At 43.1% G+C, this 18,677-nt stretch overlaps 7 protein-coding genes across 7 annotated transcripts; 3 read left to right on the plus strand and 4 right to left on the minus strand.

The window, feature by feature from the left end:
- The first annotated feature begins 492 nt into the window (after positions 1–492).
- Positions 493–2,335, plus strand: OGAPODRAFT_15575 (uncharacterized protein). The gene has a single exon (XM_018353821.1). It carries the CDS (start codon positions 790–792, stop codon positions 2,257–2,259), a length of 1,470 nt encoding a protein of 489 aa, XP_018212029.1. The 5' UTR covers positions 493–789; the 3' UTR covers positions 2,260–2,335.
- A 48-nt stretch (positions 2,336–2,383) lies between these two features.
- On the plus strand, positions 2,384–6,493 carry OGAPODRAFT_92522 (uncharacterized protein; the record flags this gene model as incomplete). Its single annotated transcript, XM_018357175.1, has 3 exons — positions 2,384–3,431; positions 3,607–4,941; positions 5,004–6,493. 3 exons carry the CDS (start codon positions 2,384–2,386, stop codon positions 5,027–5,029), a joined length of 2,409 nt encoding a protein of 802 aa, XP_018212030.1. The 3' UTR covers positions 5,030–6,493.
- On the minus strand, positions 3,603–6,490 carry OGAPODRAFT_15576 (uncharacterized protein). Its single transcript, XM_018353822.1, has one exon. It carries the CDS (start codon positions 6,396–6,398, stop codon positions 5,139–5,141), a length of 1,260 nt encoding a protein of 419 aa, XP_018212031.1. The 5' UTR covers positions 6,399–6,490; the 3' UTR covers positions 3,603–5,138.
- Positions 6,494–6,542: 49 nt separating the features above from the next.
- Positions 6,543–7,185, minus strand: OGAPODRAFT_15577 (uncharacterized protein; the record flags this gene model as incomplete). Its single annotated transcript, XM_018353823.1, has 1 exon — positions 6,543–7,185. A coding segment is annotated over exon 1 (512 nt), but the record flags the coding sequence as incomplete, so codon positions are not given.
- Positions 7,186–11,606: 4,421 nt separating this feature from the next.
- Positions 11,607–11,892, minus strand: OGAPODRAFT_15578 (uncharacterized protein; the record flags this gene model as incomplete). Its single annotated transcript, XM_018353824.1, has 1 exon — positions 11,607–11,892. A coding segment is annotated over one exon (286 nt), but the record flags the coding sequence as incomplete, so codon positions are not given.
- Positions 11,893–12,818: 926 nt separating this feature from the next.
- Positions 12,819–14,702, plus strand: OGAPODRAFT_75186 (uncharacterized protein; the record flags this gene model as incomplete). The annotated part of the gene is made up of 2 exons (XM_018355985.1): positions 12,819–12,866; positions 12,900–14,702. A coding segment is annotated over exon 2 (1,536 nt), but the record flags the coding sequence as incomplete, so codon positions are not given.
- A 2,540-nt stretch (positions 14,703–17,242) lies between these two features.
- On the minus strand, positions 17,243–18,656 carry OGAPODRAFT_15579 (uncharacterized protein). The gene has a single exon (XM_018353825.1). It carries the CDS (start codon positions 18,637–18,639, stop codon positions 18,145–18,147), a length of 495 nt encoding a protein of 164 aa, XP_018212035.1. The 5' UTR covers positions 18,640–18,656; the 3' UTR covers positions 17,243–18,144.
- Positions 18,657–18,677: the final 21 nt, after the last annotated feature.

The raw sequence follows: 18,677 nt of genomic DNA on the forward strand, positions 1-18,677 counted from the left end.
CTTTTTTCTGTTAAATAACGGTCGGCTGTGAAAAAAATAGGAGCACCGCCACCACTTCGGACATTTTTATTACCTTTTTGGTAAATATCCGCCACGAACGGGAATCAAAATAGCGAAATTTTGCCACAACGCGTAGATCTAGACCACACTATCTCAGTGTAGAGGTGTTTTAGATGGTTGGACTATAATTTTCATGCCTCTTTTTGTGGGCAGAGAGGGAGAGGAGAAAGAAAGGCCGTGCAAATTCGGCGCATACTATACAGACTGAGAACAAAGTATTGAATCACACCGGTTCAGGCTTCCATCGCTTACTTAAATTGCAACTACCGATTTTCGAAACCTGCTTCTGTACCTAGGAGCTGTACTGAAAGCAAAACTATGAGTGGCAGGCCACTATTGCGATTTTATTTTTCAGCTCCTTGTTTCTGCGTAAATTATTTTTCTTATGGCCGTAGGTGTTCATTCGTTCAATTTCAAAAAATCAAAACATTTTCCTCAGCAGGTCCATCGATTTATGTTTTTTTAAAGACACACTGGCATCTGACGATAATCATCTCTTCCCACTTGACAACATTTTGCAGCAAATTTTGTTGTTCAGAACAATATTCGCCTAGTGGATCTCGTGTCTAAATTTCTGATAAAAGGGTTTACAGCAAATAAGAATTTGCATAAACCTTTCGTTTATTTCCTTGCATTCCTCAGCGGATCAGTTTTACACCTTGGCAAATGTCCACAAGACCAAACCACTCCTCTCCTGCAGCAGCAGCAGCACTGGCAGCGTCCAATAATATGACCAACGCAAACGGATATCAACAAAATCCGTCAACAACCGCACAATACTCTTCGGCTAGCGCTCCTCCTCCTATGCAGGCACAGGCTCCCGCAATGGCACAACAACAACAAATGCAGCAAAACTCATCCAGCTCGAGCTCCCAAGTGGTGGGACTCCACTATAAAATCGGTAAGAAGATCGGTGAGGGATCTTTTGGTGTTATATTTGAGGGAACGAACTTAATCAACGGCATTCCGGTTGCGATCAAATTTGAACCTAGAAAAACCGAAGCTCCGCAACTAAGAGATGAGTACAGAACTTATAAGCATTTGAATGGAGTAAAGGGGATTCCAAGTGCATACTACTTTGGTCAAGAGGGACTACACAACATCCTGGTCATTGATCTCCTTGGTCCATCTTTGGAGGACCTTTTCGATTGGTGCGGCCGCAAGTTTTCTGTCAAGACAGTTGTTCAGGTGGCTGTCCAAATGATTACTTTAATTCAAAGCGTCCATGAGCGAGATCTTATTTACAGAGACATCAAACCTGATAACTTCTTAATTGGAAGACACGGTCTCCCAGACGAAAATTCAGTTCACCTTGTGGATTTTGGCATGGCCAAACAATACAGAGACCCAAGAACCAAGCAGCATATACCTTACCGAGAGAAAAAATCGCTGAGCGGAACAGCTAGATACATGTCTGTTAACACCCACTTGGGAAGAGAGCAATCCAGAAGAGACGACTTGGAGGCACTCGGACATGTGTTTTTCTACTTTCTCAGAGGGCAGTTACCATGGCAGGGACTTAAGGCGCCTACCAATAAACAGAAGTACGAGAAGATTGGTGAGAAGAAGAGAACAACACCAGTTCTGGATCTGTGCCACGGATTCCCACGTCAATTTGCTCAGTACTTGGACTATGTTAGAAACTTGCAATTTGATGCGGAACCTGATTACGAGGGATACAGGAAACTCTTGTTGTCGGTTTTGGACGATATTGGTGATGTTGCTGATGGTCACTACGATTGGATGGACCTGAATGGCGGTCGTGGGTGGGATGCCACCATCAACAAGAAGCCAAACTTGCATGGATACGGCCACCCTAATCCGCCAGGAGACAGACACCGCCACAGCCAACAGAGAAGACCTAGAAATACTCAGCAGCCTACCGGCTCTGGTGCCGCTGGTACACAGGCTTTACCTTCCTCAGCGCTTCCTGGCCAAGTTTACAGAACGCACGATACACAATCCGGCGACAGACCTCTGCCAAACTTACCAGACAAAAGTGGCAGATTCTCTCCGGCAAATCAGGGCTCACCTCTTGCTCAACAACAGGGCCAACAGTATCAGTATCAAAACATACAACAGCAGCCTCAGGCTATCAGTGAGCCTATCAAGGCTCAACCTGGAGCGGGAAAGCAGGAAACGGCATCGAAAAAGAGCAGCAAGGGATTCTTTGCCAAGCTGTTTGGGTGTTGCTTGTAGATGAGAAGGTGGGCCTAAAGGTGTACTTAAACTGTTTTTAAAAGTTTTATACTAGAGATCAAAAGTTTCACGTGACTAAACTTTGTACGTAAGTCCTGAAAAATTGTTCATGGGCTTGTTCAAGATGTCAGCCTACTTGAAAGAAACGTACATTGCCCAGTTGGCAGTCCAGAGAGCTACCCTTTTGACACAGAAGGTTGCGGTTGAGCACTTGAAAGGCGTTAGCAAAGAGGATCATTCTCCAGTTACGATCGGGGACTTTGGAGCCCAAGCAATAATCATCAATTCCATCCTAAAGAATTTCCCTGGCGATGAGGTTGTTGGGGAAGAGGACTCCAAATTGATCAAGGAGAAGTGTCTTGGTGAGAACATTCTTTCTCAAGTCCAGTATGTTCAAGAGCAGGATTCCAGCAACAATGATTCTCTGGGTGTCATTGAGGACAGCGACACATTATGTGATATCATTGACAAGGGTCAGTCCAACGGTGGCAGCAGCGGTCGCATTTGGGCTCTTGATCCAATTGATGGAACCAAAGGCTTCTTAAGAGGAGACCAGTATGCCGTGTGTCTCGCACTAATGGTTGACGGTGTGGTTCAAGTTGGTGTTATTGGCTGTCCAAACCTTCCTCACCAATTAAACGACAGTAATTCACCTGTGGGGGGACTTTTTACCGCAGTCAAAGGCGCTGGGTCCTATTTCCAGGACCTCAAGTCGGATCTGGTATATCCTTTCACCAGAAGCATGAGAATTCAAGTGAATAATTCACTTCCTGTAGAACAGGCCCGAGTCCTGGAGGGTGTTGAAAAAGGACACTCTTCTCATAATCTTCAATCGTTGATCAAGCAGGATCTCAATATACAAAGCAAGTCAGTGAACCTTGACTCACAAGTGAAATACTGTGCGCTGGCCAAAGGTGATGCCGAAATCTACTTGAGACTTCCTAAAGACCCAGCATACCGTGAAAAGATTTGGGACCACGCAGCAGGTACTCTTTTGGTTCATGAGAGTGGTGGAAAAGTCACCGATATTTATGGTTCACCTCTAGATTTTAGCCATGGCAGAACATTGGACAGCCAAGGTGTCATAGCTGCTACTACCAACGTTCACGGCCATATTATTAAGGCCATTAAACGAATCATTGGTGAAAAGGGAGAAAAGTTGGAGGAATACTGTAAATAAACACGAAGGCAGTGCCTCAATCCGTAGTGATTATTTAATATCTAGGATTACTGTATACTGAGATTATTAGTAAAAAAAAAAATGTTAAGATCAAATGTCACGTTCCAAGTTCGTATCTCTATTTAAAAGCTCGCCGCTATATGACTTTCTGATTCCCTTTCAACGAGCTCCAAACCAATGGGTTGCGCGCTATATCATAATTGTTTTCGCCATAATTGTGCGATGCGCAGTTGGGCTGGGACCTTACTCGGGACAAAACACACCTCCTATGTTTGGAGATTTTGAAGCTCAGCGCCATTGGATGGAGATTACCACACAACTACCGATTAGGGAGTGGTATTTTTATGATCTTCAGTACTGGGGGCTGGATTATCCTCCTTTAACTGCCTTTCATTCTTGGCTGCTAGGAAAAATTGGCTCCTTGACAGATGTTTCGTGGTTCGCTCTCGATGTCTCAAGAGGACTCGAAACTGACGACTTAAAGTCTTACATGAGAATTACAGCTCTCTTGAGTGAATTATTCATTTATATTCCGGCAGTGCTAATGTACACTAGGTGGATGGGGAGATATTACAACAAGGCTTCTCCTATTGACCAAACTATCATAGCGGCGGCCATCCTCTACCAGCCGTCTCTGATTATTATTGACCATGGGCATTTTCAATACAATTCTGTGATGCTTGGTCTATCTCTCTTTGCAATTGTCAACCTCTTGGAAAACAACTATGTTTTATGCTCGGTGTTCTTTGTGTTGGCTCTTGGTTTCAAACAAATGGCACTCTATTACGCTCCTATTTTCTTTTTCTATCTTCTTAGTGTCTGCATTTTCCCCTTCTCCAAGATGAACCTGTTGAGACTGGTTTCCGTTGGAGTCTCTGTGCTTTTCACGTTTGTGCTGATGTTTTTACCCTTCGTGTACAAGGGCGGATTTGGGCAAATCATCCAAATACTCATCCGTGTGTTTCCATTCGATAGAGGCATTTTTGAAGATAAGGTGGCCAATTTTTGGTGCGCAACTAACGTGATTATTAAGTACAGACAAATCTTCACTCAAGATCAGTTGAAGAAACTGTCGCTCCTGTTGACGTTGGCAGGAATCGCGCCCGCTTCCATTACAATTTTCATAAAGCCAAGCAAGAATTTATTTACCTGGTGCTTGGCATCCTGCTCATTGGCTTTTTATCTTTTTTCATTCCAGGTGCACGAGAAATCAATTCTTCTGCCTCTGATGCCAATCACTCTTCTTCTCAACGAGGTTGATCCCGACGTCATATCTATGGTTTGCTGGATTGCCAACATTGCTTTATTCTCGATGTGGCCGCTTCTTAAGCGAGACCAGTTGTCTCTTCAATATTTTGTTTTAGGGATTTTGAGCAACTGGCTCATGGGCAATTTGAGTTGGATCAGAATGTATTTGAGAAGAGCTAAAATTCCAGTTCTTGCCAGGGAGCTAGCAACGCCAGTGCTTCCTCACAACTTATTCTGGCGCTTTGTCATCATCAGTTCGTATACTCTGGCCTCATGTCTACACATACTCGATTATTTTTTCGAACCTCCTAAGCAGCTGCCACACCTTTGGGTGATCTCTAATGTCATCCTATCATTTGGCTGCTTCATGTTGTTTTGGTGCTGGACAAACTACAAAATCATTCAGAAAGCAACCTTCAAGGTTAAAGCCAATTAATAAATTCAAGTTATATCACTGGACTCCGCTAACATTTTTCCATGACGCAGTGGAAAATTCGAGAGCATTGGCGCACTCGGGTAGCTGTAGTCCCTCTTTCAGCTTACGGTCGTGGGTGAAGAATCCCCATTGAGTTTCCCATGTACTGCCTTCCTCATGCCATATTTTTTTCCATGGCTCATCAAAGGCTTCGAAATAGTACCATGCGAATTCTTGCGTCTTGGGCGAACATACCCATGATTCAAGGAATTGGTGCATTTCCTTTTTCCCGGCAACTGAAGCCATGTATTGTCCACCACCAGTTGGCCAGCCAACTTCGGTAACAGCTACCTGAACTTCCGGCCGTATACTATGGACATATGGCAACACCTGTTGCTCTAGGAAATCGAGTGTCCATTGCACTCCTTTATTTACTGCCTCTCCTCCAAAAAAGGGGTGAATGTTGGCACCAATGAAGTCGCACTTCTCAACCATTTCACGCTTGACTTGGGATCCCAACTCAGAAGTCCCAATTGGAATGTCTCCGTATCCAATGGATTTCGCATAGGTTCTAGCTTCTTCCACATACGAGATCAGCTCTCTCACGGTTTTGTCTTCCCTGAAAAGTACCTCATTTCCAATGATTATTGAATTGAAGTAGCGTTTCGGGAAGTTGCTTAGCAACCACTTCATTTCATTCATCTGTTTCCAGTTCGAATGGTCATCTTCTCCTATCCAAACTCCAAGGGCAATTGTCATATTCAGGTTAAGCTCCTGAAAAGCTTTGAGGATAAGTTCTGCCTGACGGCATTGCGTCCCATAGGTTCTTACCCTGGTTGTGACTCTCGACAACAGCGCAACATCCAATAAAACGTCTCTTTCTGTGACTTGACACATGGGCTCAATCACCCCTCTTGGGGCGTAAGACAGACCATAGAAGGATTGCTTTAATCTGTTGTCCTCCATGAGGGCCCTTATTTCGTAATCCCCTTGATATTTACTGCTGATACCTCGGAATGAATTAATCGTCGAGTTATTAAACAGAGTGTTATTATTTTGAGGGGTATTATTGAGACGAGAATAGTTGTCCAATCGCTTGCCACTGCTAAGATTGAAATCATTGAAAATGCTGGTAACTTCTGGATATCTCTCATGTTCATCCAACGCTTGAAAATATTGAGCCACTTGCTCTCGTCCGACTTTGGAAGGAGACCACGCTTTGATAGACACCAAACTTGCATATATAAGTAGAAGGATGAAAAGAAATGCCAAGAAAATTCCAATCCAAGGAGACATTGTCAGACGGTACTGATATACAGGCTCAATTTTTGTCATTTTCTCTCCTTCTGTATCTTTAAACTCCACAGATTTTTTGCGGTCGTCAGCATGAACCATGGTTTTTCTCGTGGATCCGCCAGTGTACTTCCGCACGCTTGCTCTACTAAAGGAGAATTCAGATTTTGAGCTTTTGACACTGGTCCTTTCAAGGGCATCGACGTCTCCGAAAGCCCATGGTCGAGACATAGATCCCTTTTTACTAGACATTCCGGTCATGGAGGCAGCAGAGTTCATGGCATTCTCGCCATCGTTGCCGACCAAATGTCCATGTTCTTTGATTGTTCTGTATCTATCGTAGGAGCGTAATGTTTCAGTATCAACATCGGTCATAGATTCTTTTTCATTTTGGCTCTTGATCGATGCCTCTTTCTCGTTTGGCGATATATAACCAAACGTTTGAATCAGATTTTCCCCTTCAGACCACTCACTTCGCCGGTCACCAGGGCTACCATTATCAGGGCTTCTTAGTTTGGGGATTGAAAGCTTGGAAGCTTGCTCACCTTTCAGGTCCGCCGAATCAAGGGTGCCCAGAACGCTAGCTGTCCTTCCTGAGTCTCCTTCTCTGACAATTTGTTCGAACGGATCAAATTGCGACAGCAGGTTGGCTGGGGATGCGCTAGACAGATCAATGAGGTCTGAAGTCTCCCTGTGTTCCATTCTGCGGATTCCGATTGATTCGGGATCAAGAGAAATGGGTCTCTCGTCAACATAACTGGAGTGAATTTCCTGCGGCTTATTTGGTTGTATATTTCCGGAGTAAAATCGATCAACACTCTTGAGTCTTATAACCACTGGCTCGGGAGAGTTAGCCAATGGAGGGACAGGGAACTGCATCGTGTTTCTTCTCAGCTTGATATCTCTCTCTGCATCATCTTGATATGCGCCAGACGGGGGAGTGTTTTTGCCTTCCTTGTGAGAACTTAACTCATTCGCATTTGCTATCTCTTTCTGAACCTCTATCGCAGAGGCACTGTTGACTTTTCTCTTTGAAAGGAAAGTCATAAACGAAGTGGATAAGTTCAAATACTTTTTTATATTTCTTAGCGCCTCGAATTAGGGATAAATTCATATCCCTGGAAATCAATGTATTTTGAACGAAGATAAATATTATTTAAATAAATGCTATGCCATCAAAGTAATTGCAAGCTGTAGCAGGAAGATCAGAGCCATAAATCCCACACGAGCGCTCAGCAAGAGCTCTTGACCCTTCAAGATCACAGTCCATTATAGCCATTGAACGGCCCTGCAGTCTTGTTACCATTAGATTCGAGTATTCGGTGAACAAACCATTGAATTCCATTAGCAGACTTTCAGGAACTCCAAATGCATACCTCGAGTGATCTTTTGGTTCATTCAAAGAGTCCAATATTGTAAACAGTCTCCTGAAATCTGTCATATCTTCGTATCCCAAAAAGGCAACTGATAAATGATTCAGCAGCTGATATAATATATCAGAGCATTGTCTCCAAGAATTCTGGTTCATTGTTTTATAGGCCCCCATCTCAGAACACAATGTGATTAGTCTGACTAGAGTCCATACATCTGCCTGAGAAAACGATCTACGTTTCTTAACGGCAAGAAGAATTATTTCCAACCAGTTTTGAAGATGGATCCAATGAGATTTGTCCGTAGGAATTTCGTGCAAATGTAGCGAAACAATAATCAAAAGGGAGTAGAACACCGACTTGTGAAGTGGATTGACTTCCAAAATTGGTAATTCATCAACATCTGCAACAACGTCATCCTGGAAAAGCTCAAGCCGGTAATTGATCAACGAATTAATATATTCGCTCTCTAGAAGGATCATAAGATCCGTCATACTGTCTGTTGATTCGAAGCGTTCGTTCAGTGGCGCTTGAACGTCTTCTATTGCCAGTTCATGCCTCAAGTCAATGAATTCTGGCACTGTCTGTAAAACAGAGCTTGCCACAGTATTGAGATACCGGACCAACGTAACGAAATCCTCCTTAGGTTTTTCAAACTTCCCCTGCACGATAGATCTCTTATAGACATCACTCAAGGATTTCACAAATAACTTTAAATAGTCGGCATCTTGCTCCTTACCTTTCTTCGCACCAACCACCAAACGAGCAAGAATGCGAATGCTCACCCTCATAATTTGACCGGAGAATTCCTCCATTGTCATATCCGATAGATTTTTCCCGGTTCTAAACTCCAAATATCCACTGTGTTCGTTCTGCTGTGCCAAAAGTTTACAGAAATCAAAAAGGTCTTTGGTGCATGTATCAGCAAGCTTTTGGAGAAATACAGTGAACATTTCAGAAAATGAGCTAGCAGAAGTTTGATGATCCCTGTAAAACGTGATCACTGAGGTGAAGAATGCCAACTCATATTTCGACCTCATAGCTGCAGTGCCGAAGTATTGCCACTCTAGTTGGATCAAAGCGTCAACAACAACTCCAGTGACAGAACTGATATGTACCCAAAGATGAATACTCGACTTCTTGAGGGAGTCGTTGAGGAGCTCGGGCGCCATAACAATTGACTTCAGTGCAGAAAGTAATTCTGTTCGTATCTTCGGGGATAAATTATGGAAGGCAGTTGGCTTCATCCAGATGAGTTTTCGAGTGGCATCCATCGTTCTTTGTATCACGGCTGAGAGGTGGGATGTTCGGATTTTCAGTAAAGTAGTAAACAGCAACAAATAGTGACCCAGTTGGCCATCTTCTCTATCGTCAATAGCTGCATCCCAAAGTTGTTTGGCCAAATAACGCAATTTTTCCAAAGATACATCTGATGTTAGCCGCATGGTATTGATTGAGTCAATAATATGAGCCAAGCAACCTCGAAGAAGTGACAGAGGAACTTTCTGGAAGACTTCAAACTGACACTGCGTGTAGGAGCTGACGAGATCGAGAGTATGCTCGTAAGCAGATGTTGATCCGAATGCAATCAAAACCCCAAAGAGATTGGCAACTTGTTTTGAAAAATCATGTTTAAAAAGTCGAGTCATCACCATGAGGAGACAAATCCTATTTCCAAGAAGCTTGACCGTACACGTGCTGATATCGCTCACAGGGGTGACTTTCTCGATCAGGCTCATCCTTTTTTCTGGTTCCATATATTGCTGGACATGTAGGGTGAGGAATCTGATGTACATGTCTAGACATCCATCAGATTCAGATATGGTCAGGGACAAGGGAACATGGCAAGTGACTCTCTTCATACTGCCTATATTTTCAAAACGATGGTAGCTGATGAGTCTATAGATCTTCACTAGCAAAAGCTCCTCAAAATTCCAGTTTAGCTCCCTAATGACTTTCATGATCGTGGATAGAACAGTTCGATACCTCTGTATATCATTATCATCCTTGAGAGCCTCAATTTCATGGATGAAAAACTCCCAATCAACCAGAACTGGTCTCTGGGAGTGAAGAAAATAAAGATAGCTTACCACGTTTTCAAACGGGAGCTCATGCTCTTTGGCCAAAGAAGCTACATTCTTCCATGGGTTTGGACACAAGGCAAGAAACATCGACATCGATTCCGAAAACTTCGATGAGTTATCTTTCAATGCACAATAAAAATGAGTCTTGGAAATTGAGCATGCCAGTTTGCTGATTTGTCTCTGCAATTTCACAATGACGTGATCGAAACCCTGATGATCTTCCTTAAGTTGTCTTATGAGTCTGCCTGTGAGAGTAGCCAGTGTTAGGTGAAAAGGTGCAAATAGAATCTTAATTTTTGCCTCAGCCGTCAGATCCAAAAACGTCCAACACGAGGCTAAAAGGACCTTCGCCAGTTTCATGAAATCGTGACGACTCCACTTAATCATGTTCCAAATCAATTGTAAAATGCGAATGTAGGCTTTCCTAATACAGTTGCGATCATCCTCCGAAAACGCTTGTTTAGCAAGAGATGTAAATAGCTGCTTCAGCAAGGCTTCCGTAAGTCTTGGAGTCTTTTCGGTGTTGAATTTGTCCAGTGAGTAATGCAAATTTCCAAACGTGAATTCAATAGGCTCGTGCTTGTAGTAGTCCCCATCTTCATTCAAACAAGCATGGAAGAGTTTGGAATTAATAAATGAGGATTTGCCAGGGTCAAAGTCCTGATATTTGTCGAGACTCAAATCTCCCATGTACAACGCTCTTTGTGAAGTTTTCTTGCCCAATCTATCCAGGACATCGGCGTAAGTATTGGTTTTGTTCTGCAATGGTTGTCTGACCTCCATCACTTCCTCTTTTGCTATATCTTCCAATTGCGCTGTGCCAACAATACGACGTCTCTGGTAATAAAAATGTTTAGGATCACCTGGGTTTCCTATAAAAGGCACCCTCTTTCTGCGTTTGTGATTTGTTGTTGGGGTATAATTCTCTGGGCGCTTTGATGGATCGTCCGCATATATTTTATCTTCATCATCACTAATCCATATCATTTGATCCATTGGCCTTTTCGATAGCGACTCTGAGGTTCGCTGAAACACCCTACGTCCGTACCTAACCGACGGAGTTTCACTTCGACGCTGTCTATAAGTTCCGATACGTGGTCTTCTAGGTTTGCTCTTCGTCTCACCCTTAGTGTTCTGTGCTCTGTTAAGCATGTAATTAATGCCTGCTGATCGATCTTCTTCTGCGTAATCCTTATTGATCATCACTTCAAAAAGCTCTGTCACATCCGAGTCAGATGATGCAGAGGAAAGTACGTTCATCTCGTCCGCAGACTCAACTGTTGGAGCCGATTCCAAAGGCGTATGACCTTCTTCCGTCTTTTCGTACTTGAATGGTCGTATCTCTGTTTGGAAATCCTCATTGGTCAAGAAATCAGCAAATTCATCATTCCTGGCGTGTTTGTGATTCCTCTTGCGTGCAAGACCTGGGCGTGGAGCTCGTCGTTCTCGTTGTAGTCTGCCAATTGCTTGTGACTTATTGAGCTTCGAGAAGGATTTCGGGGCGACACCCTCCATAGAATTCTTTCTCTTTAGGATACGGTTGCTAAATATGAAAGCATCCTCCTGGTTTTCTTGACCAGGTTCATTGATTTCATCATAACGAGCAGCTTTCATCTCTGAGAAGTCATCATTTTGGCTGTGAACTCTTGATGCAAAAACAGGTGAGGATGGAATAGGTGGCTCATCTTCCACGTATTCGTCCTCACTGCTATCACTCATGTCTACCTCTTTAGTAAGATTGTTTTGCTCTGCCAGCTTGTGAGTTTCGGAGGCAAGGTACGCGGCAAACGATGGCTTGTAGAAAGGGCCATATCCAATCTCCTTTTTCTCGCGCTCTTTTCGTTTTTCAGAATAAACAGATTCCAGATATGTCATGATATCTTGGTAGGATTTTCCCTGCTCGTAAAGATCGTTAAGCTGGTAAATCGATGACAGACCCAAATACACTGCCGTATCAGTGACATACACATGGTCTTGCGAAAATTTATGCCTGCGTGTCCTGCGACTGAAGTCAAGCTCAGGAATTGAATATTCCTCCAGCATTTGTTGGGTGCCTGTACGCAGCTGTTGAGGCGATTCTGGCGAAACGTTTGACGAGTTTGTGGGCCCTGGTGTAGCATTTGGCAGTGGTCGAGGTTCCAGGCTAATTGATCGGACACTCACAGGAGTAGTTGGAGGCGAGGAAAGGTCAATACTGACTTGGCTGTTGCCAGCATCAGCGGTAGTGTTCTGCGCTGCTGAAGGCGGCTCTCCCCTTGTTGCTGGCTCTTCCTCATCCGATATGAGACTAATTGATTCATTGACCCCAGGATTAATCTCTTCTACAGAATCCTCGCTTTCGTCCGTGCTCACCTGCTCCAGTTCCATTCTTTGCAACCTCAATAGGTAGCGACGATCGGCCTTCGAACTGAGCCGATCTTCAATTGCTTCGTAGTAGGCTTTACCACCGCGGCCACGGGTTGCCTGGTATCGCTTGAAATCTTCAAGATACACATTAAAGTCCTTTTTCTTGAAGCGATGTTTGGCAACTTGATGTCGCTCATAGAAATGCCGTAGCTTGATATACTTTCTGTTGAGCATGTAAAATATCCGTCCGTCGGAAACACCATTTCGTGATATGCGCTCTAAATCCGTACGAGATGCAAGACTAAGGTATTCAGCCAGATCCGCAGTGTAGACATGTCGCTGGCAAAATCCGTGCCTGCGCGTCTTTCTTCCAGAGATCTCATTAATGCGGTCTTGTACTGTGATCTGACGGTCGGGAGAAGCAGCGGCAAGAAGCTGTTCAACCAGTTCCCAGCTTATCGTTTCATCCTCTCGCACGGGAGAGTTTGGCACTTCAAACTCAACCATCCAGTAGTTTACACCACCTGTGCGCTATCGAGTTGGTGAGTAACGCGTTTTTTATGTAGAAAAATTATGTCAGCACAAGTTCAACCTTAAAAAATATCTAAATAATGTCCTCGCCCGACCAAACGACTCCGCGGAGGTCGAAATCACCATCGAAACGTAAATCGGTAAGTTTCCCTGCTTCCGCTACTAACGCTAAGACGTCAACGAGTATCTCGTCTGCCACAGCGCAGTTGCTCACTTCCACGAAGGCCTTGCTCCAATCTTTAACCTCCTGGGCCAACAAAACTGCTTCTGTTGGAGAGGTTTCGGCCAAGTTCGTTCAAGTGGGCGATGATTTCAAGGCACTTCGAAGAGCTTATGTGGCTGGTGGTGTAGACACTAGTGACATCAAAGACATTCCTAATTTACTGAGGAAAGTCCTAGAGGAATCACTCATTCTAGAGCCGTCACAAAGCACGCTCGACATGTTTCTTCCAAAAGTTGGTCAGATTGTAGCAGAACTCATGAAGACACTGAAAGAGAAACAGGCTGAGTCTCAATCCATTGCTGAAAAACGCAAGTCTCAAAACCAACGCTCTGTCTCGGGTCCTGCAAACGTGTCTGCTTCGGCTACAAGCCCTCCACTGCCTCCACCCCCCTCGGAGTCTAAAAATGATGCTATTTCTCGTCTTCAGAACAATCACTCGCTGATGAGAAAAGCATCAAAGCGTTTTTCTGCTTACCAAACTTCAAAAATATTGTCCATGAATGCGATCAGTCCTCGCAATTCTCCAGCTCCCGCTGAACGACAGACACTAAGTCCCGAACCACCAAGCAGTCCACTGCAAGCTGAAGTGTCGAAAAACATTAAGAAGTCAGAGATCCATCAACAGCTTACCGCCCCATCAATTACCTTGGAGGAGCCTTTCGATAGCAAAAAGACCATTTTTGTTAAGCTCGAAGGACGCGTCAAGAAAACACAGGTGCAATTACCAACCACAATCACTCAATTGCGTACTATTTTCACGGAAAAGTTTGGATACGTGCCTGAAGGTGAATTTCCCCCTATTTATATACAAACGTCGCCAACGGACATTGCATACGAGCTTGAAGATACCTCAGAAATCACAGATTCCGTTATTATTTCACTATCAGAGCCTAACTTCGCAACCTCCCTAATGAAAGAGATGAAGAGCCAAACAGAATTGCTTCGAAATGAAATTGTAAAATTAGAGGAGAGTTTAAGTAGTCGTTTACGAAATTCAGGGGTCAATGCAGTTACCAGAGAGCCAGAAGTCCTTTCACCACCATCTAATCTCACCTCGACTGATACCACGACTGAGATTGAGAGTCTGAAAACTGAACTTACAAAAGCTAGACAACTACAGAAAGCACTAAAGAAGCGCGTTGGTGCCGCAATCGAAGACGCCTTAGAGCTGGTTGAAAACTTTCAGAATTCGAGTTCGTCCGCCGAAGGAGTTATCAGCAACCCGTACATGGAACAGTGCAAACGAAAGGTTAGCTCCGAGTGCGAAAATCTGGTCACTAGAATCGATGACCTACAAGACATCATTGAAGCTCTGAAATTAGACATTAGCAAACGTGGAAGCAAACCCACACAGAAACAAATCCTCCATGTTCAAAAAGAGCTTGAGACAACCAGAACGAATCTGTCCTCTCTTTTGCAATATATGTCTGTCGAACGCAAGAATTGGAATGCCAGATGGCAAGCAGAGCTTACTGCTGTTTTGGAGGAGCAAGAGTTTTTCAAAGAGCAGGAGACTATTATACATTTGCTTGAGGAGGATCTAAGTTCTGCGGATGATACATATGCACTGATTGTGAAATGTGTTGAAGAGTTGGAGAAAAATCCAAAATTGATGCGTGGTGGAAGTGTGGCTCTTCCGCCTCCAGATCCATCTGTTTCAATAAGCCAGATGAGGAATGCCTTAATGGACGAAGTTCTCAGTTTGAAGCCAGACCATGATTCCAGGGTTGAAGCTATCATGAAAGCCGAGAAAGTTAGGGAGAAGGAAAGGGAGATTTTTATTGGCGACCAGGCTGAAGATGGAACACCTGAATCAGAGATTCAGGGTGATGATATGAATAATAATGTCTAACGGTGATTAGTAACGGGAGTTTTAATGCTAGTTAGAATGCTTTAAGAAGCGAACGGATAGAGGTCAAGTATGATGTACCTACTTTCGTGAGTATCAGCTTTTCCGTTAGTAGCAGAAACTGCTCAAACCTTGTAATTTCCATCTTGTCATTTCTTGCTACCGACTTCTTGGATTTTTTGAATCTCATAGAAAGAGATTGAATAAGGATCTCTATATTTTGTTTCAAAGTGTCCTCGTCATTGATGTCTGCATTAAAGAAGTCTGAGGCCAGTGCCTGCTTGAGATGAATCAGCAGAGTAGAATATAAAGCTTTGAAAGATGAAACTCGCACTGGAGTTAGATCATAGGAATCAAGATTCTTCGTGACGCTCAGCGTCTTCAAATTTATTGTGGTCCCAAGGAAATCAACTGTTTCTTCGGACACAGTACTTTTTTGCTTGTTCACAGTGAGATTGAACTGGGGAATGCGTTTCTCAATGAGATTCTGATATTTTGCTATTATGTCCATCTGAGTTGACAATATTAGAAAATCGTCAGCAAGCCGGATAATTTTCACATTGTCGCCTCCTAGCGAGAGCAGATATTCAGTGAGCTTGTCATAGACGATTTCACAAAAGATACCGGAGAGAGGAAAACCTTGGAAAACGCCTTTTTTTCTATGGAATGTCTCTGATGACGAGAGAAGAGCTGCGTGTTCGAGTTGCTGCTCGACAATCTTCATAATTTCACTCTTTTTCAATACTGAAGGAGTATTGGCGTGCGATAGCACTTTATCCGAAAGCACGCTTTCATGCCCCTGCAATACTGAAAGCTTACGGCGCTGTCGTTTTCCGGTAGCAGTTGGTGCGCTCAGCACAAAATAGCGTTCAATATGAAATTCAAAGGTCTCGGGTGTCTCCTTGAGCAGCTCAGAAATCAGTGGCAGTATCATCGTTCTGGGCAATGTGTCATAGGCCTGACGGATGTCAAACTTCAGAGCATATACCGGACCTGTAATTTGATTTTTGTATTTCAACAGCTCGTATGGGAGATCGCTCACAGAGTCGATACAGTTTTTTCTCCGTTTGTGGGAAAGTACGAGGTTTGCTATCTTCACTTCGTTCTTATGACGATCCATGTATTCGAATATATTTTTCCTAGACCCCTTGAATGGCATTGTAATAAATCGTAGATCATGAGCTTTCGGTAGCAGTTTCTGGCTGCCAATAAAATCGTCATTTCTTGCATAAGTGTAATAGCTGTTCAGATTCTGCGGTCTCCTTTCCAGAAACCGGCCGTAGTATTTGTCTTTGAAATGTTTGGAGATCCGTCTCCACGTGTCATGTCTATAGTAGAGTAGTTCAAAAGATTGAGAGACATCTGTGACATGAAAAAAAGAAGCTACGAGTTTGAATAGCAGCGAATTAAAAAACCACCCAATGAATTGAGTCCAAGTGTTTTGTGCTTTCAAGAACTCGTGTTTGTTCATCTTTCTTTCTGGTACCAGCCAGCCAACATCTGTGATCTTGAAATTCTTTGCCACATTACACACATATATGGAATCCTTTTTATGGCTGTTAAGAACTTCGGCAATCTTCTTGAATAGCACTGACTTATTATGAGGGGACCCAAAAAGTTCTTTAGGCATGATCTTTTCAAGTACTATGGTAACAAACTTTATCACGGATTCTTTTCCCACCGCTAAGTCAAAATTGGACTTGATATTTGTAGGTTCGGGACAAATCGAGTCTAATATATATGGATAATCTGGTTGATGATTCATATGATAGATGCGCATGGACTCAAGTAGAAACTCGAGTTTTGGATGTCGGCCATGTTCCGTTTTGAAAACGTCATAAATTAGAGAGGCAGATTCAGGTAGTGGATTCAACCGTGGCAAAGACCATATCTCACTGTAAAGCATGTTCTTTATACTCAATTGTGATGATTTGCATTGCGTCTTGTAATTACTTTCGTTCAATTCGCCCCAGAGATAAACATTTCCCATCCGCGCCGAGTAATTGATCAAGAGATCCAGAAATGTCTCCGTTCCTATGATTGTGTGTACCAGTCTAAATTCAGGGGACTTCAATAGATTGGTGACAGCATTTCGGCCTTTGAATCCATAGCTGTTGGCAATTTCCAAATCATCGCCTGTCACTAATCCGTTGATCAAAGCGTTTTCATAGCGATTATCAGCCAGGTATCCGATTAGCATATCGATCAGCTCTTCGTGACTGTAATTAGGCTTTACTAGCGTGGACGGAATTTTACGGTCTTTGACACGCTCAATCCATATCTCTCGTCCTGTTCCATGCCAACGTGTTTCAAAAAGATCATGGATCAAGGGCTCAAAATCATCAGACGACTTGTTTTCATCAACATACTGATCAAACCTCATAAAAAATTCTTTTCACAAAGGAGGATGAGCTATGATATAGATTATGAAACTTTCACTTTTTATAAGAAATATCGAAGGATCCAAGTCCAAGATAGCACGGAGCCTTTTTTGGTTGACCACTGGATAGTATACATTGAACCCAAAGAATCCTCGTTGATAAACTCAATTATAAAAAGCGAATTCAAAGAGAGTGCTAATAGCTTACGACATTTGAAGCGGTTTTTGAAAGCGAAGAAGAACGATAGAGATTTGCTGAAGGTTCTAATATGTGCCTGTGATCAGATCAACCAAGAGGAGCTTGAGAAGATATTGTTCGGTCCGCTGAAACGCTCACGGATCGAGAAAGTAAAAGCTCCACTTAATAAGCCTTTTGACAAAGAGCTAAACGCAGAATGGTCAGCAAAATACTGGCCTATTGTTTGGAAAGGAAATCCCATGATACAAGAGCTGAATGAAAGCTACAAACAGTTCTGTGAACAAAAAGTACATGGTTATCTGAAACTAATTTCGGATCTGTCCAGAACAAGTAAAGGCCTCCCTGTGGTGACCATCTTTGTTGACCCATCTACAGATCAAATAATGGCCCAGAAATTTGATTTGCGTGATTCATCGGACATTATGAGACACTCGATAATGAATTGCATTGGCGAAATAGCAAAAAACGAGCTACAGCGTAGGCAAGCTCGTCCAGACCCTTCAGCCCCTACAAACTACCTCTGTCTCAACTATCATGTCTATACTACACACGAACCATGCACTATGTGCGCAATGGCACTATTGCACTCCCGAATAGGTCGTTTAATATACATAAAAGATTCGAAAAGAACCGGAGCTATAGGTGTCGAAAGCGGTAATAAATATATGCTCCATCTGTCGTGTTCTCTGAATTGGAAGTTCGAGAGTTTCAAGTACATCGGCGACGAATTTGATGTTGCAGATATAGATCCGCAAATAAATGTATGACTATTTCCCCAATTCCAATAAGCGATTTTCGAGTTCATGTAAATCTTTACACAACGATTCAATTGACGTTTCAAAGTTGATGGTTCCATATCGGAGGTCATTGAGAGCATCGATTTTCTCATTGATTTCCTCTAGCTCAACTTTGATATCCTGCTCGATAGCTTCTATTCGCGACTCCAGAGACTGGTTCAGTTGATCCATCGATTGTATCAATTGCATAAGACTCAAATCTTCTACCTGTACAGTAGTCTCATTGTTGTCTGTATCTATACGTCCCAAATCCAGCTGGTCGATACTCGATTCAACGCGCTCAAGAGTGTTCTGTTTCTGTCTCGATAATATATCATACAACTCAGTTTCCTCCTCGTCCAATAATTGGTTACGGCAGACCAATTGAACTATTGAGTGAAACCTTTCTCGCGATATTAGCTGCGGAAATTCCTTAGAATCGGTAAGATACCGTTTAATAAGCTCTTTAGATTGGACGTTTGCCATGGCGTCACTAATAGCTTGGAAGATAAAAAATTATTTCG

This window comes from Ogataea polymorpha (genome assembly GCF_001664045.1).
Source record: "Ogataea polymorpha strain NCYC 495 leu1.1 chromosome Unknown OGAPOscaffold_2, whole genome shotgun sequence".
Lineage (NCBI taxonomy): Eukaryota > Fungi > Ascomycota > Pichiomycetes > Pichiales > Pichiaceae > Ogataea > Ogataea polymorpha.